General features: G+C 36.1%; 1 protein-coding gene across 1 annotated transcript in view; it reads left to right on the top strand.

The window, feature by feature from the left end:
• The window catches only part of ANO3 (anoctamin 3), an 84,027-nt gene that overhangs the window by 54,471 nt on the left and 13,151 nt on the right, over nt 1-16,405 (top strand). Inside the window, exons 14-16 of the mRNA XM_058847459.1 lie at nt 13,538-13,620; nt 14,550-14,690; nt 15,048-15,212. Coding sequence (XP_058703442.1) covers nt 13,538-13,620; nt 14,550-14,690; nt 15,048-15,212 — 389 coding nt within the window. The remainder of the gene's footprint in view (nt 1-13,537; nt 13,621-14,549; nt 14,691-15,047; nt 15,213-16,405) is intronic.

Genomic DNA, 16,405 nt, shown 5'->3' with positions numbered 1-16,405 from the left:
TTTACTGTTAATCTTGCTATTACTACCTTCCATTTATTAATTATTACTTTCAAAAATTCCTAAAATACCGTGCATTTAATTATATGGTAACTGGTGCAGACAACACAGGTAGCTTCCTAGCATCTCTTTATCTTTCTCTTCAAGTTCTCCTTCAAGAGAGCTCTTTCCATTTTCAGCTGAGGCCAAGATTCAAGTGGAAGGAGGAATTTGCTTGTATGACACTGCTTTACCACAGGAAAGGTGGCATTATATGGGCTAAGGAAGGTGAAAGCTGGGCTTTACATTTTTCTTCATTTCAAGCATCAGAGTGATATTCTCATGTAATATAGGTGAATCTGTCTCAGATTTTTGGTCTGCTGGATACAATGTTAGAAATCAGGTTCTGGTATTGATGGGACTTATGCTGCTTTTATGACTGAACTTGAAAAGAATGGCAAAACTGCATATATGGATTGAAATCTTTAATATTATAAATAAATACCTGTTTTTCCCATGTTCAGTGTGACTGACAGTTTCTCTCTGGAGTGTATGTGCATGTAATTTACTCACATCTTGAATAAAATCTCATTGCAACATTCATAGACAGTGAGATAACTCCATTCCATCAATGTGATCCACAGTCTCCCCACTAACAAAAGCATTTTAGCATAGCATGATAACAAGGACATATCACATATGTGTAGTTTGCTCTGCACTTTATTTTGTTTATTCTATGCCTTTACAGTTGTTTCTTTTGCATATTCTTTCTTTCTATTTAGACTTGTCTGGTAATTGCAAACAGATAAACTGTGCAATTATTTACATTATACTGCCATAATTTTACTCTTTAGCTGGACAGAATTGTACCATGCTTTTTAGGATACCTATATATGTATCAGAGATAATTCTTTTCCTCTCATATCAAGTATTTCTTCTATCTAATCTGTACTGACACGTTTTAAATAATTTCTACAGATCTAGCCTGCAATTCAAACAACAGATCTGTTTGACAGAGGAATAGAAGCTTCTCACCATTTTTTCATTGATAATTATTTTAAATTAGGGTCATCTAGTCAAAGGTTAGATGTAACTCGTTTTACTCAGTAATTCCATTCTCCGGCAAACTTCAAGTAATCCAAATTAAATAATCCAAGTAAACCTAATCAATCTTGTCGTATTCACTGAAGAAAGTATTACAAATTAACCCAAATTTCCCAAATTTACATTTGGGAAAATAATGACCTGTGTCGTTTATCAGATAGAAATTATATTTGGATAGAATAGTTTCACTTGAAAGTAGTTAAATTGAGGATGGTTTTTTGTATTGATACTAAAATATCATTGTAATCCTAGTCAAATTTTCTCTGTTACATTGTTGACCAAAGTTACACAAAGCAGAATCTTACCTGCTTGCTATTTCTGTACATTTAATTTCTAAGAAAGCAAGTATAATATTCTTCCAGGAAAACCAGAAGTTGATAATTTAATTACAAAGTAGATGAGTGATATTCTGCTACTGAACCCTGCCTGTTGTATCTTGGTGCATCTTGTGATTTTTCCTTGCTTTTCAAGACATTGTTTACACAGTAATGCCTGTAAGGTAACAACTGTCAGCTTGTTTTGGAAGAAATTAAAGGGTGTAGATAGCAGGCAAGAATATAAGTGGGATGGTGTGATGTCAGCCATTGGAATGCCACTGGATGGGCACCCTGCATTGTCTTCCTCTGTCTTGTCTGCTGTGCTGGTTTTGTCATCTGATGCACCTCTGAAACTCATGGTTTCAACATATGGTTCCAGGGAGTTGTCTTAGTGAAGAACTGAAGTAATAACACAATAATTTTTTGTACATGGCTTGAAAAATTTGAATCACTCTACTGAGTACCTCATGGTTTAATTCAGCATCCCTCACATGCAAGTCCAGTTAACTGCTTTCTGACATATGGGAGAGCAGAAGATGAGGGCCCTGATTCATGATTTTCTGATGACAACTCATGTCCCTCAAATTTCATAAAATTTTTCTTTAGAGTATTCATTTTTTTCTTGGAACTGAACTTGCTCTCCAACTCTCCTTCCTTTTCAGTCAACGTTATCTAAAAATCAGGTACATTGTAATTATTAGCTATGTATTAACTATGATGGGAAACATGAAAGTCTGATGATCCTTACTTCTTAGTACAAACTGTACTTTCAGTTCTGTGTTAAAATCTTGAAAGCTAATTAATGCAAAAAATTACTGTGCCTCCTAATATTTTATTTTTCTGAAGACCTGATTCAGAATAGCAGGATAGAAAAGTGCCATGACAGTTTTATGTTCCATTGTTTTCCCACGCATACTTAACTTGGTAATTAAATGCACAATGAATAATTCCTTTGGAAGTGTTTATAAGAAGTCATCTTTGGTCACAAAAGTTTCTGAACTTTAATAAATTGATGTGCCATATGTTTTAAATCTAATTTCTACACATATGCTTTGAAGGTCCATTCAAGTAATAGGTAATAGCTGTTACCTGATAGATAGGTCATGCCTGTCACTAGATTCTCCCACTCTAGGAAGTGTTAAATAATGAATTAAAGAGTAAATAATTTGAAAAATACATGTTTTATTGGGGGTGAGCTTTAGTTTTAGTCTGTACTAGGTCACTTGTAAGTTCACATGCCTTATAAAGCCTCCAGTTCAATTTAACAAAAAGGTTTTATTTCAGCATTATAATTTTATTAAACCAGTTTAGTTAGATCATTACCTTCATTGGCATCTTTTGGATTAGGTAATGTAGTAGAAGGGTTGCTGGAATTACGATTTAGCTTTGTTGTTTGCTGAGTGGGGTTGAAATTTGGGGTAGGACTGTCCTGCTTCACCATGGGTGATGTCAGAATGACGCTGATGGGAGCAACATGGTGGGTTTGATTGAAGAGTTATCACTGGGAAACACTAAAACCCCAAGAGTTCTGTAGATGACTGTGGAATGCCTTGGTGTCACTGGAAATAGATGTAGATGCAGCACTTTTGGTCACTTCAGAAAATTCACCCATTGTTCTAAATGTTGCTAAAGACTTTGGGCTTGTGTGGATGTTTGTGGCTGAGTTATTTAGTCCATGTTTTTGACACATTTGAAGAGAAGGTGGTGCCACCAGAGGACCTCAGGAATATGGGATTGGGATCATCCAGTTTTTAACTCCAACATATGACACCATAGTAAATTCTATAATAAGTTATTCTTCAGAATCATTAATTAGTTGGATGTCCATGTATGTGGATACTTCACCAGCTGAAGGAAGGAGATTTATAGCTGGAAAAAATAACTTTATTTTGTCTTCAAGCCTCTCCTACTTTTTATGCTTTTTCCTATGGGTGGTTTTTTAGAGGGTTTGTCTTTTGTTTTTTGTTTTGAGATTTTTTTTTTTGGGTGGGGGGCAGAGAGAATAAGGGCTGTTTTTTTAAATTTATTAGTTTGTGGTTTTTTATTTAGCTGTGTATTTTCCCCAGCTTAGCTTCTTTGTATGTAACACCATTAACGGCAGTGTGAAGAGCACATACCGTGACGGTAGGTAGGAGTCAGCTATGGGTAATGCTCTATCAATGGCTAATTAAATATCGCATCAAGGTGTCTCATTGCACCTTTATTCTTATTTGTTTTGTGCTTTGAAGGTGGCAACATAACTTCAAACACATGTGCTTATACAATGTCATTTAATCTATTTTTTAATGTATATTCCATTTCTCCACATTGCTTATTTCCCAAGATCAGTTCTATGGTGAAGGACCTATGCTTGGAAAACATTTCTAACTTTCTTTAAAAAAAGAAAAGAGAGAGCTTTTGCTTATCAGTTAAACTCAGGATAAAAACTTTGATCCCAAACAAGCAAGCCAAAGAAAACCATCTTGAAGTTAAATTATCAGCTTCAGTTGTGTTTACAGTATGAACAGTAGCCCTCCAGAGGACTATTAAATGCTGTATTGTCTCAATATTAGATTTTGATTCATTAGTAGAAATAACTGGGAAAAAACCCCACAAAACCTTGAGGGGAAAAACCCAAAGTTTTCAAAACACATGCTTTCATTTTAATACTATTATTGTTTCAATTCAGTATTGTGTTCTTTACATGATTGTATTAATAGTCATATTAGTAAACAACGTGTCTTTGGTCAAATTGCTTATTATCCTTTCACTGTAATTAAACTACATAAGGAAATTATGCTCCATTCAACTGACTATAATTTTAATTCCTAGAGCAGTGTACAAAGGAGCAGTATCCTTGCTGAACAAATTCTTTGTCATTTTTTGTGATAGTCTTAACTTGTGTAATCTTTATGGAGAACCACTGAGAACAAAACTCCTTGCTTTGAAAGTTATTGTAGTTCTCAGGCTGTGTTGAAGTGCTTCCTTTTGCAATACTTAACTCTTTTTTCTCTAGTGTTACATCAATGTTCATACAATTTAGAAAAATGCTGAAGTTCTTCAAGGACAGTCATTGCCTTTAGGGCTTAATATGCAAGCAGTGCTAACATACAGATTAGCCAAATTTGTAGAAGAACCCAAAATGTACATTAACTGGCTGAGTAAGTATTGAAGGAAGCTATGAGTTATTAATTATATCATGTAGATTATTAATGGGAAAAAAACCAAAACAGATTGTGCTATTTGGTTCCTTGATATTCACATTCCTCATTACCACCTCAGTGAAAATCAGTGCAATAGGTATAGCCTGAAGTGAGTGGAACTGACACTGACATGGGATTAGGCTGCACTTCAATTTTTTTTTTTTAATCCTTTTTTTTGTCAAGAAAAATGAGGTTTTTACATAGGATAGTCACTATCATGTTTCTTCAGTGGGTTTTGCACTCTGTATTTTTTTTCTGTGTTGGTAGAGATGCTCACATTACATCTGAGACCTGTGCCAGCTGAGAAGAAAAAATAAAAAAAGTCAGTTACTGAAGGGGGAAAATTGAAATTTCTCCTTCAGTGTATGGCTTTATGAAGAGATTGTAGTGGCCTTTATTTAAGATCACCAGGGTGTGAATGGAATTTCCCATAAAAATGGCCTTCCAGTGTGAACCTGAGTATGTAAAAATAGATTTTTAGCATGATGAAATAATTGCAACATTTCCTAACCACAACCATCACCAGTGATGGGCATAACATCTACAAAACCTCTGCAATTAATAAGAAAATAATAATTTCAACTTCTTTTAATGGATAGATAATACAGTCTTTAGAACTACAAATTCAAATTACATTCTTTTGCATGTCATTAAATTGAACCTTTCACTGTTTCCCTATCTTAGAAAGTAATTTATGGAGTAAATGGTGATGTGATTAACAATTATTACAATTATAAAATTATAACAATTTATTAATGGGACTTTTTTGACCTGAGATAACATGTTCACATTTGCAGAATTTTCAAACTTAAAAAAAGCCTCATTTTCTACCTTTTCATCAATGAACAAAAAATAGACAGAACACTTAAAGTAATAGATAGACTATTTAACTTCTAGAATTCACAAAGAAATTATTACAAATGATGATCCCAGATACATATTGAATGTTTGATTGTGTGGATCTTTGCTCTAAAATTCAGATTGCTCTCCAAAAATTACATTATTCTAAATTTAATGAGTAATAAACATTACATATTTAGGCCTAAATATATTTTGATTTTTGCTCTGAGAAAAAAATAGTGTTTAAGTTTTTAGTAAATTACAAAGAGGAATATAAATACGAATTGTAGTCTATAATTAATTTATTTTTTACCCTCTGTTTGCTATCTAGCAACTTGACAAATATAAGGACACTGGCCTAGCTTCTGAAGTGTGTTTCCTGTCAGTTTTTGGCAGCACTAAACTCAACAGAGGCAGTAACAAAGCAGATTCTAGCAGAAGTTTGCTATAAAGTGTCCTATACAGAATACTTCACCACCACCATCACCCCTCACCAAAACTGAATATGGCTCTGAACTTACTCTGAGAGAAATTCTTTACTTGCTTGATAAGGAGCATAAATACCCACTAAAGAAAATAATTAGTTGGAGGGAATGCTGCCATTGCTTATGATTGCTACTTCTCTACTTTAATATTTGAATCACAAAATGGTGGGGGTTTTTTTCAATATTTTCTCAGAAATACACTCTAAGTAGAATTCAACTGCACAACTATTAATTTTAAAAAAGATAGCTTCTTCTTATTGTAGTTTCCTACAGTACACTTGGTGAAATGAGAATCAGTAAAGGCCTGTATTCCACAAAATAAAGCAGCAGCAGAAACTTCAATTAAGAAAAGCATGCTGCTAGAAATGGATCTGATCCTATTTCCAAATATGTTCACAGTTGTGATAATTTAAGAAAACAATGTAAATCCAAATTTTCTGAGTTTATCAGATATCATTAATTTTTGCTTTTGAAAATACAAACAGCTAGGGGTCTAAATGTTACAACTCTTACTCCTCTCTTGAGATCTTGTATTCAAAAATACTGGATTAAATTAGGAATGAAAAAGTCAGGCATATCATATAGAACTTCATATGCTCATCCAGTCAGCTTGTGACTTTTTTCATTCTTTAATCCTTTATGTATATTTATTCTAGGCTGGTTTGTGGTGAAGAGAGACTCAGAAATGTTTCAGTATTGTATGACTATTTGAGTGGAATGCCATGATGTTGTCATCTGTTTCCACTTTAATTTCTTAAGGAATCAAGTGCAAATACCTTTGAATAACTTATCCTTGAGGTAAGCGTTGAGGATATGGTATCTACAGGAAAAGCAACTGGTGGTGTTTCTTGAAAGTACTGCATGGACAAGTAGAAGTTTTTCTGTGAGATGGACTAAGTTCTTCCAGTTCTAATATCCCTTTGTGGGCAAATAAATTGTTTATTGGCATGAGGTGGCGTGGTCTGTGACAGGAGGGAGGACAGAGTTGGATGAGTGGGTTTGGTTTTCTGATTTTTGGTTTATTTCTATAAATATAAGATTCTCTTCAGTGTGTATCAGCTAGATTCTAATTCACATTTATTGTTGTGTCTGCGTGGACATCTATCTAATAGATTGTCCATGAGATGTGAAAGCAGGCACCATTAATTTATGTCCAAATCTTTCATAGCAATAATCAAATGAGATGTCATGTATTGGGGTCAACAGTATTCACACCAGCATGCATACCTGATAAACCTTTCTGAGAGTTTTTAAAAATAAAGGTGGTTTGAATCACTGTATAATATCCAAAAATATCAAGATGTTAAATATATAATCTGAAATCCAGTTCAAGTATATCTGTTGAAGTGGTATGAAAGTCATACCCCTCTAGCGTTATCCTGGACCTCAGCATTGGCTTTAGGAAGGTGTCCTTGCTCTCTTTTTTGTTTGTTAGCAGTTTAACTCATCTCTTGTCATCAGAATTTTGTGAGAGACACGGGACCACTTAAAGACATTTTAAAGCATGATTTATTATTCTTCTTTTATGCTCTCATGAAGGAGTGAGTGCTTTTTCACATTATTTACCAGATGTTCTTGGTCAGTGGTCACAAGACTGAAGATCACAAGATCTTTTAAAGGTTAATTAGCCAATAAACTAATGCCACAAAAGAATGTTTCTACTTTTACACCAGTAGTTAATTATTTTGTTTTATATGTCTTTGCCGCAGTGTGGACATTCTGAACCAATCATATAATGACACACAAAACTACTTGTTATACCTTAAACTTCTTGTTGCCTTTATAACTAACTTTATAACTTTATAACTTCTGTATCTTAACTTTAAAACCTTAAAACTTCCTACTACTTAGTTTAATGTCTTCTCTAGCTAAACTCACATTCTTATAATTCTAAGCCTGGAAGAAGCTTTCTCCAAGGTCTTTCTCCAAGACCTTTAATCAAACCATGTCCATGTCTATATCTAAGCTTGCATTTACAAGATTTTGAGAACTTTCTGTGCTTGGAATTCCCACATATTTGGAAAGTAAAATCTTTTTACCTTAGTGACTTAACACCTGGTGGAAGATGTTTGTGACTCAGTTCTTGGCTATGAGTTGTACACCTGCAGTGTGGTGCTCGAAGGCTGGTGCTGAGTGCTGTCCCACTGTTCCTGGGAGGCAAAACCTCCAGCGGTGAGACCAGGTGGGATCAGATTTGGAGCTGTTGCCCTATGGAGGCAAGGTGGTTCAGTGTTCTCCAGGAGTGTAAAAGCTATAAAAAAGCTAAAAGCTAAGCTATACTTCAGCTGGTATTTTTTAAGTGGCAGTTTCAACCCTGAAGAATACAACAACCCTGTGGAGAGCTACAGGCTTGGGGAAAAGTGGCTGGAAAACTGCCCAGTGGAAAAGGCTTGGGGGGTGCCAGTTGATAGCTGGCTGAACATCACTTGGGCAGGCCAACAGCCTGCCCAAGTGATCAAGAGGGCCTGTGGCATTCCTGTCTTTTGTCAGAAAGAGAAAAGTCCTCCTGTGGCCAGCAGGACTAGGGCAATGACTATCCCCCTGTACTAAGCACCAGTGAGGCTGCACCTGAAATCACATGTTCAGTTTTGGGCTGCTTATTACAAGAGAGACTTTGAGGTGCTGGAGTGTGTCCAGAGAACACAGTGGAGCTGAGGAGGGGTGTGTAGCACCAGGATGATGAAGAGCAGCTGAGGAAGCTGGAGGTGTTTAACCTGGAGATAAAAAGGCTCAGAGAGCACCTTATTGCTCTCTATAACTACCTAACAGAAGGAGGTTGTAGCAAGGTGGATGTCAGTCTCTTCTCCTGAGTAGAAAATGACAGGAGGAGGCCTCAAGTTGTGCCTGGGTAGGTTTAGCTTGGATATTAGGAAAAATTTCTTCACAAAAACTGTTACCTTGACAGTGGAGGTATGACTGACACCAAAGAAGGCTTGAAGCATCAGCACTTCATTGTTCTTTAGTACAACCTTTTGTACTATTAATCTTACATGTATTTACACCTGTGTGCTCTCTCTACCCTTTTGTGATTGATCAGTACACCACAGCACTCCATATTTCATTGCCTTCAATGTTGTTGACCTGTCTTCCACAGTTGCAGCCCATTAGGGATGAGTTCAGCCACAGCCCCATTCCCAATCATCTCAAACTGTGTGCCCACCTTGTCTGGCATTGGAATGGGCCACTCAGGGAAATGGTGGAGTCACCATTCCTGGACATCTTTAAAACATGTAGATGTGGTACTTATGGACTTGGTTTAGTGGTGGATTTAGCAGTGCTGCATTAACAGTTGGACTTGATGTCTAAGAGGTCTTTTCCAAGGAAAATAATACCAGGATTTTCAATCTTCATCAGTATGAGTACTGGCAGTGTAAGTGCCATAAAGATAACTTAAATAAGAAACTTTTGGATGTGTACAGTGGGAGGAATTACAGACTGTATTGCAGAGCATTGAATAAATCACTAAATGGGCGATCTTTACTGCAGTTCTGGACAAAAGAAAAGGAAGTACAATATGTGTATTGAGATTTAAAATTCTGAACTGCAGTGTGCTCAGTGAAAAGCAGGGGAGGCACCATATAATTTCTTCTGTGGGAAACTGGAGGTTTGTGTGTTCCCTCTAAACTAAGTAACTCTGAAACCTTGAAGAACAGAGAAAATCTGCCAAAAGGTCAAAAGCAATAGTAGAACATGAATGGTCTCATCTTGATGTGCAAATGGTTGGCTTAGTCATGTATGTCTTATTTTTCTAGAGAAATTGATAAAAATCAAGGCTTTTAATTTTCAGAGTGTGGAGATCAGGATAAGAGATGATTCAGTAAGAAGTTCCTATTAACCAGAACTGGAGGGGCTGGATTACATGGAGAGCAATTTAAGATGGATGGCGTGGTTTTTGTTTGCCAATCTGAGTCACAGCACCAAGTAATGTAGTGGGTTGAGTGTTGGCCAAATGCAAGTGCACCTACTAAAATTACTCATTTTTTGCTGTGAGATAAGAATTAGAAGAAGAGAAAAGCAGATTCAAAACTTTAAAGGGTATAAAGAATGCTTTATAAACAGAACTAAAAGAAGAATAGTAAGTATCAGAATAAACTTTCAGAACACTTCCCCCCACTTCTTCCCCACTGACAATGTGGCAAGAGAAAACTTGGTATTTTCCATCAGTTTACCACTTTGAAATAAATATTTTCTTCAGTTCACTTAGGGAGAGGAGTTTCTTCTGTCACGCTATGGAGACTTTTCACAAGAAACAGTTCTTTCGTGGTTTTAATTTCCACAGATAGGAGTCACCTGGAAATCTGCAATCGTGAAGTCCCTCCCATGGTTGGTAGTCTTCCTACAACTACTACCATGGGTCATCTCAGCTTATTGGGGTGCAGCTTTAAGGATGAGCCATTCTAGTATAAAAGCAAAAGTTGTTTTCATCCATCTCTGGGATCATCTCTGGGAACAGAGATCTTCTATCCCTGGTGTAAGGTTTCTCATTTCTCTCGTCTCTGTTCAGGCTTCTCATTAGATCAGTTACTTCAGCATCTGTTTGCTTCAGCATGGATGCCTCTGCTCACAGCTGTGGTTCTAATGTTACATCCCCACAAATGCATTTCAGGAATTACAGGGAAAATAGTTGGTATATCAATTATATCTTCACCATAGCCTTACAGGAGAATTTGATCCCAAGATTAAGGCATCTCTTCGTTCTCCTCCCATCTGGAATTTGACTTTTTTTCACTGACTTTGCTGTCTCTATGTTGTTTTCTTGATGTGTCTTCACCCTTCCCTTTTCTCTTACTCAAGAGAGGATTGATGTCTGTAAGTTTATTGTGTGTACTGAAAGAGGTAATATCTCACCTGGGCCTGCTGATGGTTGTGTGATCTGTGCTGGCCAGCAGCTGGAGCAATTGTGGTGTAGGATTTCAGGCCATGCTGGAGGGTCTGTGCCAGGATCTCAGGGGCTGGGCAGGAATGGCAGTGGCTGTTTTGGCATCATGGCTGTTTTCCAGCCCCTGCTGCATTTAATTCTAGCTGCAGGACTGCTTTTCTGGGTGGGCTGCAGAGCCACCTCTGGGTTTAGCAGTGTGATTTCCCATGGCAGGATGGCTCCGTGGCTCGTGGCCACCAAAGCAGAGCTCGGCTCAGCTCCAACAAAGTTGAGCAGAGCTGGCCTGGCCCACCAGCCGTGGCTGAAATTCACTGGAAGCAGAATCTGAGCTGCACCACGCCACAGGCCAACCTGGCCAGGACACAGGCGGGCACCCAGTTACCTGTCCAAAAACCAGAAGCAAGAGAGTTTTTTCCAGGCGTTGTTTGTTTTTAAATGTGATTTCACAGAGGCGTGTTCAGCTTTCTAAATCACTTTCTAAAGTGATTTAACAGGGTGTCGGTATTCAAAACTAGCCAGCTGATTTGATTTCTCAGGTCTGAAGGAGGCTGACAGGGTTTTACAAAGAATCATTTCCCTAGTTGATGGATTTTCTCCTTAACTAAAAACCAAGCTATGGTTTAACCAAATAAAACCACAACAGGTGGTATTAGTGGTGTTGTCACCGAAACTGCAGGAAAAACAAAAACTCTTCAAGAACATTAAGTTAGTGTCTCACTGCATTACTTTATTATCTGGTCAGGATGTACCACAGAAATCATCTCATCCACACATAGCCCAGGTGTGCAGAGAGAATCATTCCATGACACATAGTTTTTATGATTTTTCAGGTCTTTTATACAGTCAAAACTCATAGAAAGGAATTGTGTCAGTGTTGATTGGTTCCAAGTTTCTTCGTTCTTAGTATTTGGTTTCCTATTGGATATGAATTTCTTTGCTTCTGATGTTAATTAGATCTTCATTCCTTGATTTTCTTATCAGTCTTTCCTGGAAGACATGTCTCCAACTCTGACAGAGTCAGAGTCTGGGGTTGATGTTGGTAGACGGCCACTGATGTTCTGTCCATGGCCTTTGTCTCTTTGGGGCAACTCCCATTTCTGCTGAAATGCAAAGTGCATCAGGCCTCACCTAGAGAAACAAGGAAGGAATCTTCAGTTTCCTTCCCCCAGGGCAAATGTGAACACACTTGGCTAAGGTTATGTAAGAAATTTTTAAACTGGTGTGTTTTCCAACAGTGTGAGGCAGTAAAGTAAGTCAGGCTTAAGGAAGAATCTTTCTGTAGAATTGGACATCTACTTGAATTTCAAAATTCTGATGTTTTTTCACTGTTATTTAGACTAGAACTTTACACCACAGCAGAAGTTTTGTGACTTGCTTTTCTTCCAAAATGCAAGGCTTTTTATATACCTTTAGCTTTTTTCTCAGTAGCCCTGTAGCACAGCAAAATTATCATGAATTCTATTCTACTGTGGGAAAGAGAACATTGCAGCTTTTTTAAGACATCAGGTGAGTCTGGAAAAGGTGCTTCAGTTGACAAATACAGTAAACTGAGGATTTGGCCTCACCTGCTTCATCTAGATAGAAGCTTTTGTTTATCTTTGCCTTGTCAAATGTTTCATGTACATATGTAACATCAAAGACATCATTTTTTGTTATTCATATAGTACCAGAACCTATTATGGGTTGTGGTAAACTCCACTACTGCTTAAATTGAGAGCTGGGTGCTGTTTTTGTTAAGAGCATCTGAAACTTACATCTGTAGAGCCATGGTTCAAAGAATAAAAGCACATACTACCTAGAAATAATAGTCAGGGACAAGTTCCTTTCATTTAACAATCCATTTTTTATGGATTATAGTGGTATGGTGAACTTCTGCTAACTTCCGGGTGCTTTAATATATTATATAGATAAGTCATGTATATTTATGTAGATATAGGTATAATATATGTAACTAATTATATATCAAGTATGTATAGAAACCCAAAAAGATATTAAACATAGTACAGAAATATTGATAAACACCATTCTGTTTATTTTGAGTTAGACATCCATCTGAGCATTTCTAGAAGGAAGCAAATTTTTTTGCTTCCTGTTTGAATTCATTGTTTTCCAAGGAATAATTGGACAATTCTATGTTTTGTCAGGAATCACACCCTAAACAAGGTGTCTTACCTTCAGTGGTAGACTGTGATGTTTTGGACATTTGGAGTTATTTATTAGTTGTAATTGTCTTATAAAAACCCCTAAGTACATGGAGAATCTGATTATGGTCTCACAACTGGATTAGAAATAATTGTCTAAAGAATTATTCTAGTAGCAAAACTGCTTCAGTATAAAACTGTTATAGCTGGGAAAGAAATGAGGTTGTTTTACTTGAACTGAATGAGATAGCTGTTAGCTCTTTATTAATAGATATCATTGTGCATGTGTATCCTTATTTCTTCAAGAGAAGATTTTATGTTTTGAATAAAATGAAAAGCAAAATGATAAATTTAAAAGGATGGCAATGTCTCATATTGACAGGTATTTATCTCTGTACATACACTGCAGACAACAAAAATATGATTCTTAGATAAACATTGTCAAATAGTATTTTAAATTTAACAGGGATTATCCTGAAACTACTTAGAGTTTTCAGATTCTATGAGGAAAACTGTCAGAAAGTGGCTAATAATACATGTAACATTGATGATTTTCTTAAGATCTGCATGGCCCTTTTTTCCCCCGTAATTAAAGTACAGTTGTTTTCCACAGCAACAGTCTTTCTAGAGTTTTGGAAAAGACGAAGAGCTGTATTAACTTATGACTGGGACCTCATAGACTGGGAAGATGAAGAGGTAAGAAGAAACAGAAGTAAACATGTAAAACCTTGCTATCAGCATGGTTGAAGTCTCAGTATCAATCCATATTGTATGTCAGTCATCTGAGTTTGTCATTCAGATGGTATTTGCATTTATAGCACTAGTTGCAGAATACAAAGGTGTGCTTGAGATTGTGCAAGGATATTTTGCCTTTTGCAACTAACATTATCATTCCAAATATAATTCTACATTTATTAGAAGTATCCTTGGAAAGAATGAGAGGAAATAATTCCTGTACAGAGGACAGGGGCTACTTCTTATGTCAGCATAGCTGCCTTTCAGTTGCATGGTTTCTTGTTTTGGAAATTCCTGATCCTGCATAAAAATAGGACCAAGAAAAACAACAAGACAGAAACTAGATTTTGTATAGTTTGGAGAGGCATAGTTTATCCTTGAACATTCTGCTATCAGCATCAGCAATAATGAAATTTTGTTCTTCTATAAATCACTACTCAGCAAAGCTGTACTTTACCTATATTGGCAATTTAATTGCAGTTTAAGTCCATAGACTTCACTTGTTTTACAGCTTTCCATGGATGGGTAGATGGAAGCTGGCAGCTTTTAATAAATGCTTTCATAACACAAAAAACTCCATTATAACTGACCCTAATTTATTGTTTTCTTATCAATTTTTGCAGACAATCCAGTGTCTAAGTCAGCAATATGATCCATGATTCTTTTTAACACCCTCTCATAGTGGGAAAGGCTCCTATGGTTTCTGTTCTTTGCTGATCTCTGGCACTGCTTCCAAGGATTTTCAAAAAAGCAAATTATTCAGGTGTTTGAGTTGAAGAATTATAAAAAATAATTTGTATCAGTATAATATTCTGCTTTATAGCACATGTATGTCTGGTTCTTGAGAGACAGAAGTAATACAACAAATTGAATCCACCCTGTCATTCCAGGAAGAGCTGCGTCCCCAGTTTGAAGCTAAATATTCCCAAGTGGAACGAGTAAATCCCATCACAGGAAAACCTGAACCTTTTCAGCCTTTCCCTGATAAACTCAGTCGACTGATGGTGTCTGTCTCAGGAATATTCTTCATGGTGATGTTTAATAATATAAGAATTATTGTATTGTAATTCATCTTATTCTGATGTAAATAGTAACTCAGCATGACTGCATTCATAAAGATTTGTGGATTTACATAGTATAGGCAAAACTGATTGTCTGTCTTACTGCTTGTTCAGGGATGTCTTTGCTTCACAAGATGGAATGTAGTTATATTGTAAAAGAACAGTAAAGAAATGTTTTAACTCATCTATTTTTTTTTATTCTCTCAAATTCTGCTTTCCAAGACAAATATCAATCTTTAAAACATTTGTTTTATTATTTCAGTGGATTTTATTTCAGATGTGATTTCTTTTGTTCTAATACCTCTGCTCATAAATACGTACCTGTAGATTTCACTGGTCCTTACTGCAGTGTTTGCAGTTGTGGTATATCGACTGGTAGCCATGGAGCAGTTTGCTTCTTTCAAGTGGTATTTCATCAAGAAGTATTGGCAGTTTGCAACTTCTGGCACTGGAGTCTGTATCAATTTTATGATCATCATGTCACTCAATGTTGTAAGTCTTCTGTTCTTTTAAAGGAGCAATTAATTTAAAAGAGTAGTTTTTACAAGTTTACTGAGTTAACCATGTATTAGATATATACATGTTCATGCTTATTCATGTAGCAGTGTCTGAAGCTAGTATTGCAGTGGATTTTTCTCCTCTGATAAAATGTTTGTCAGTGTTTTTCTCTATTTTCTCCTTAATTTGTCACTGCACATATTTGCTTATGGCACCAAGTTACAGGGGTACAGATTGCTGCTTTTTACATATGTATTTTTTTAATATTACCTTTTTCAGTAAATCCCTAATTGGAACTACATTATTTTCTTGACTTAGAATTTGGTTTCCAGGTAGTTTTTGATTAATGACTTTGGATTCTTACCTTTCTTATTAAAATGCAGCTCTGATACCAGTGTTGCACAGTCCTAGAATCACTGTGATATATGATTTTGCTGTTAAATTTTTTCTGTCATGTAACAGCACAGGCTGAATCATTTGCTTTTATAGCATTACATGGACAGAAACTCTGTTTTTTCAGCTGCATTGTTATTTATTGTCTTTCTGTTCCCATGCAAGCAGAAACAGCTCAAAAAGAATAATAACCCAGCTTAACAGTAACATTGCCTTTTAATTCTCTTAAGGCATTGCATTCACTGCAATAATTCTTCCACAGTCCTGTAGTTATTTCTGTTATTATATATGATCACTCCACATCATTAAAAAATATTCAAGTGAACAAGCAAAGCTATCAAAACTAACTTGCTGTTTATAGTATACTCAAGGAAATATATTTCAGAGTTGGCAACTGCCTGGGGCTAACTGTCATTTAAAATAAAAACTGGAGATAGTAAATATATAGAGAGATAAATTTTCAGTACAAGGCTGGTATCCTCAACCTGTATCCAGATTCATGCAAAGGAAAACTGTGTCAAGGCTTTTTGCCTACTTTTAGATTACATAAGTCCATTCTTGAAATTAAAGGATAAACATCTAACTGTTCATTAAGAAAACCATTGATACCTGAATATTTCTCTTGATCTATTTGGTTTTGGTTTATAGTTATTGTGTATTTAATGTACATTTATACATGCTTATATACATTTACATGGATAAAGAGAGTGGGACTGGAGGAGCTGAATGAAGTCTTTATAGGAAACTATACAGATCACATAGCTACAGCATCGCTCTCCCCTGTCTGTCCAGAT

Source organism: Poecile atricapillus, chromosome 1 (assembly GCF_030490865.1).
Source record: "Poecile atricapillus isolate bPoeAtr1 chromosome 1, bPoeAtr1.hap1, whole genome shotgun sequence".
Taxonomy (NCBI): Eukaryota; Metazoa; Chordata; class Aves; order Passeriformes; family Paridae; genus Poecile; species Poecile atricapillus.
The sequence above is the reverse complement of the archived record's forward strand: the minus strand, read 5'-3'. Positions and strand labels throughout refer to the sequence as shown.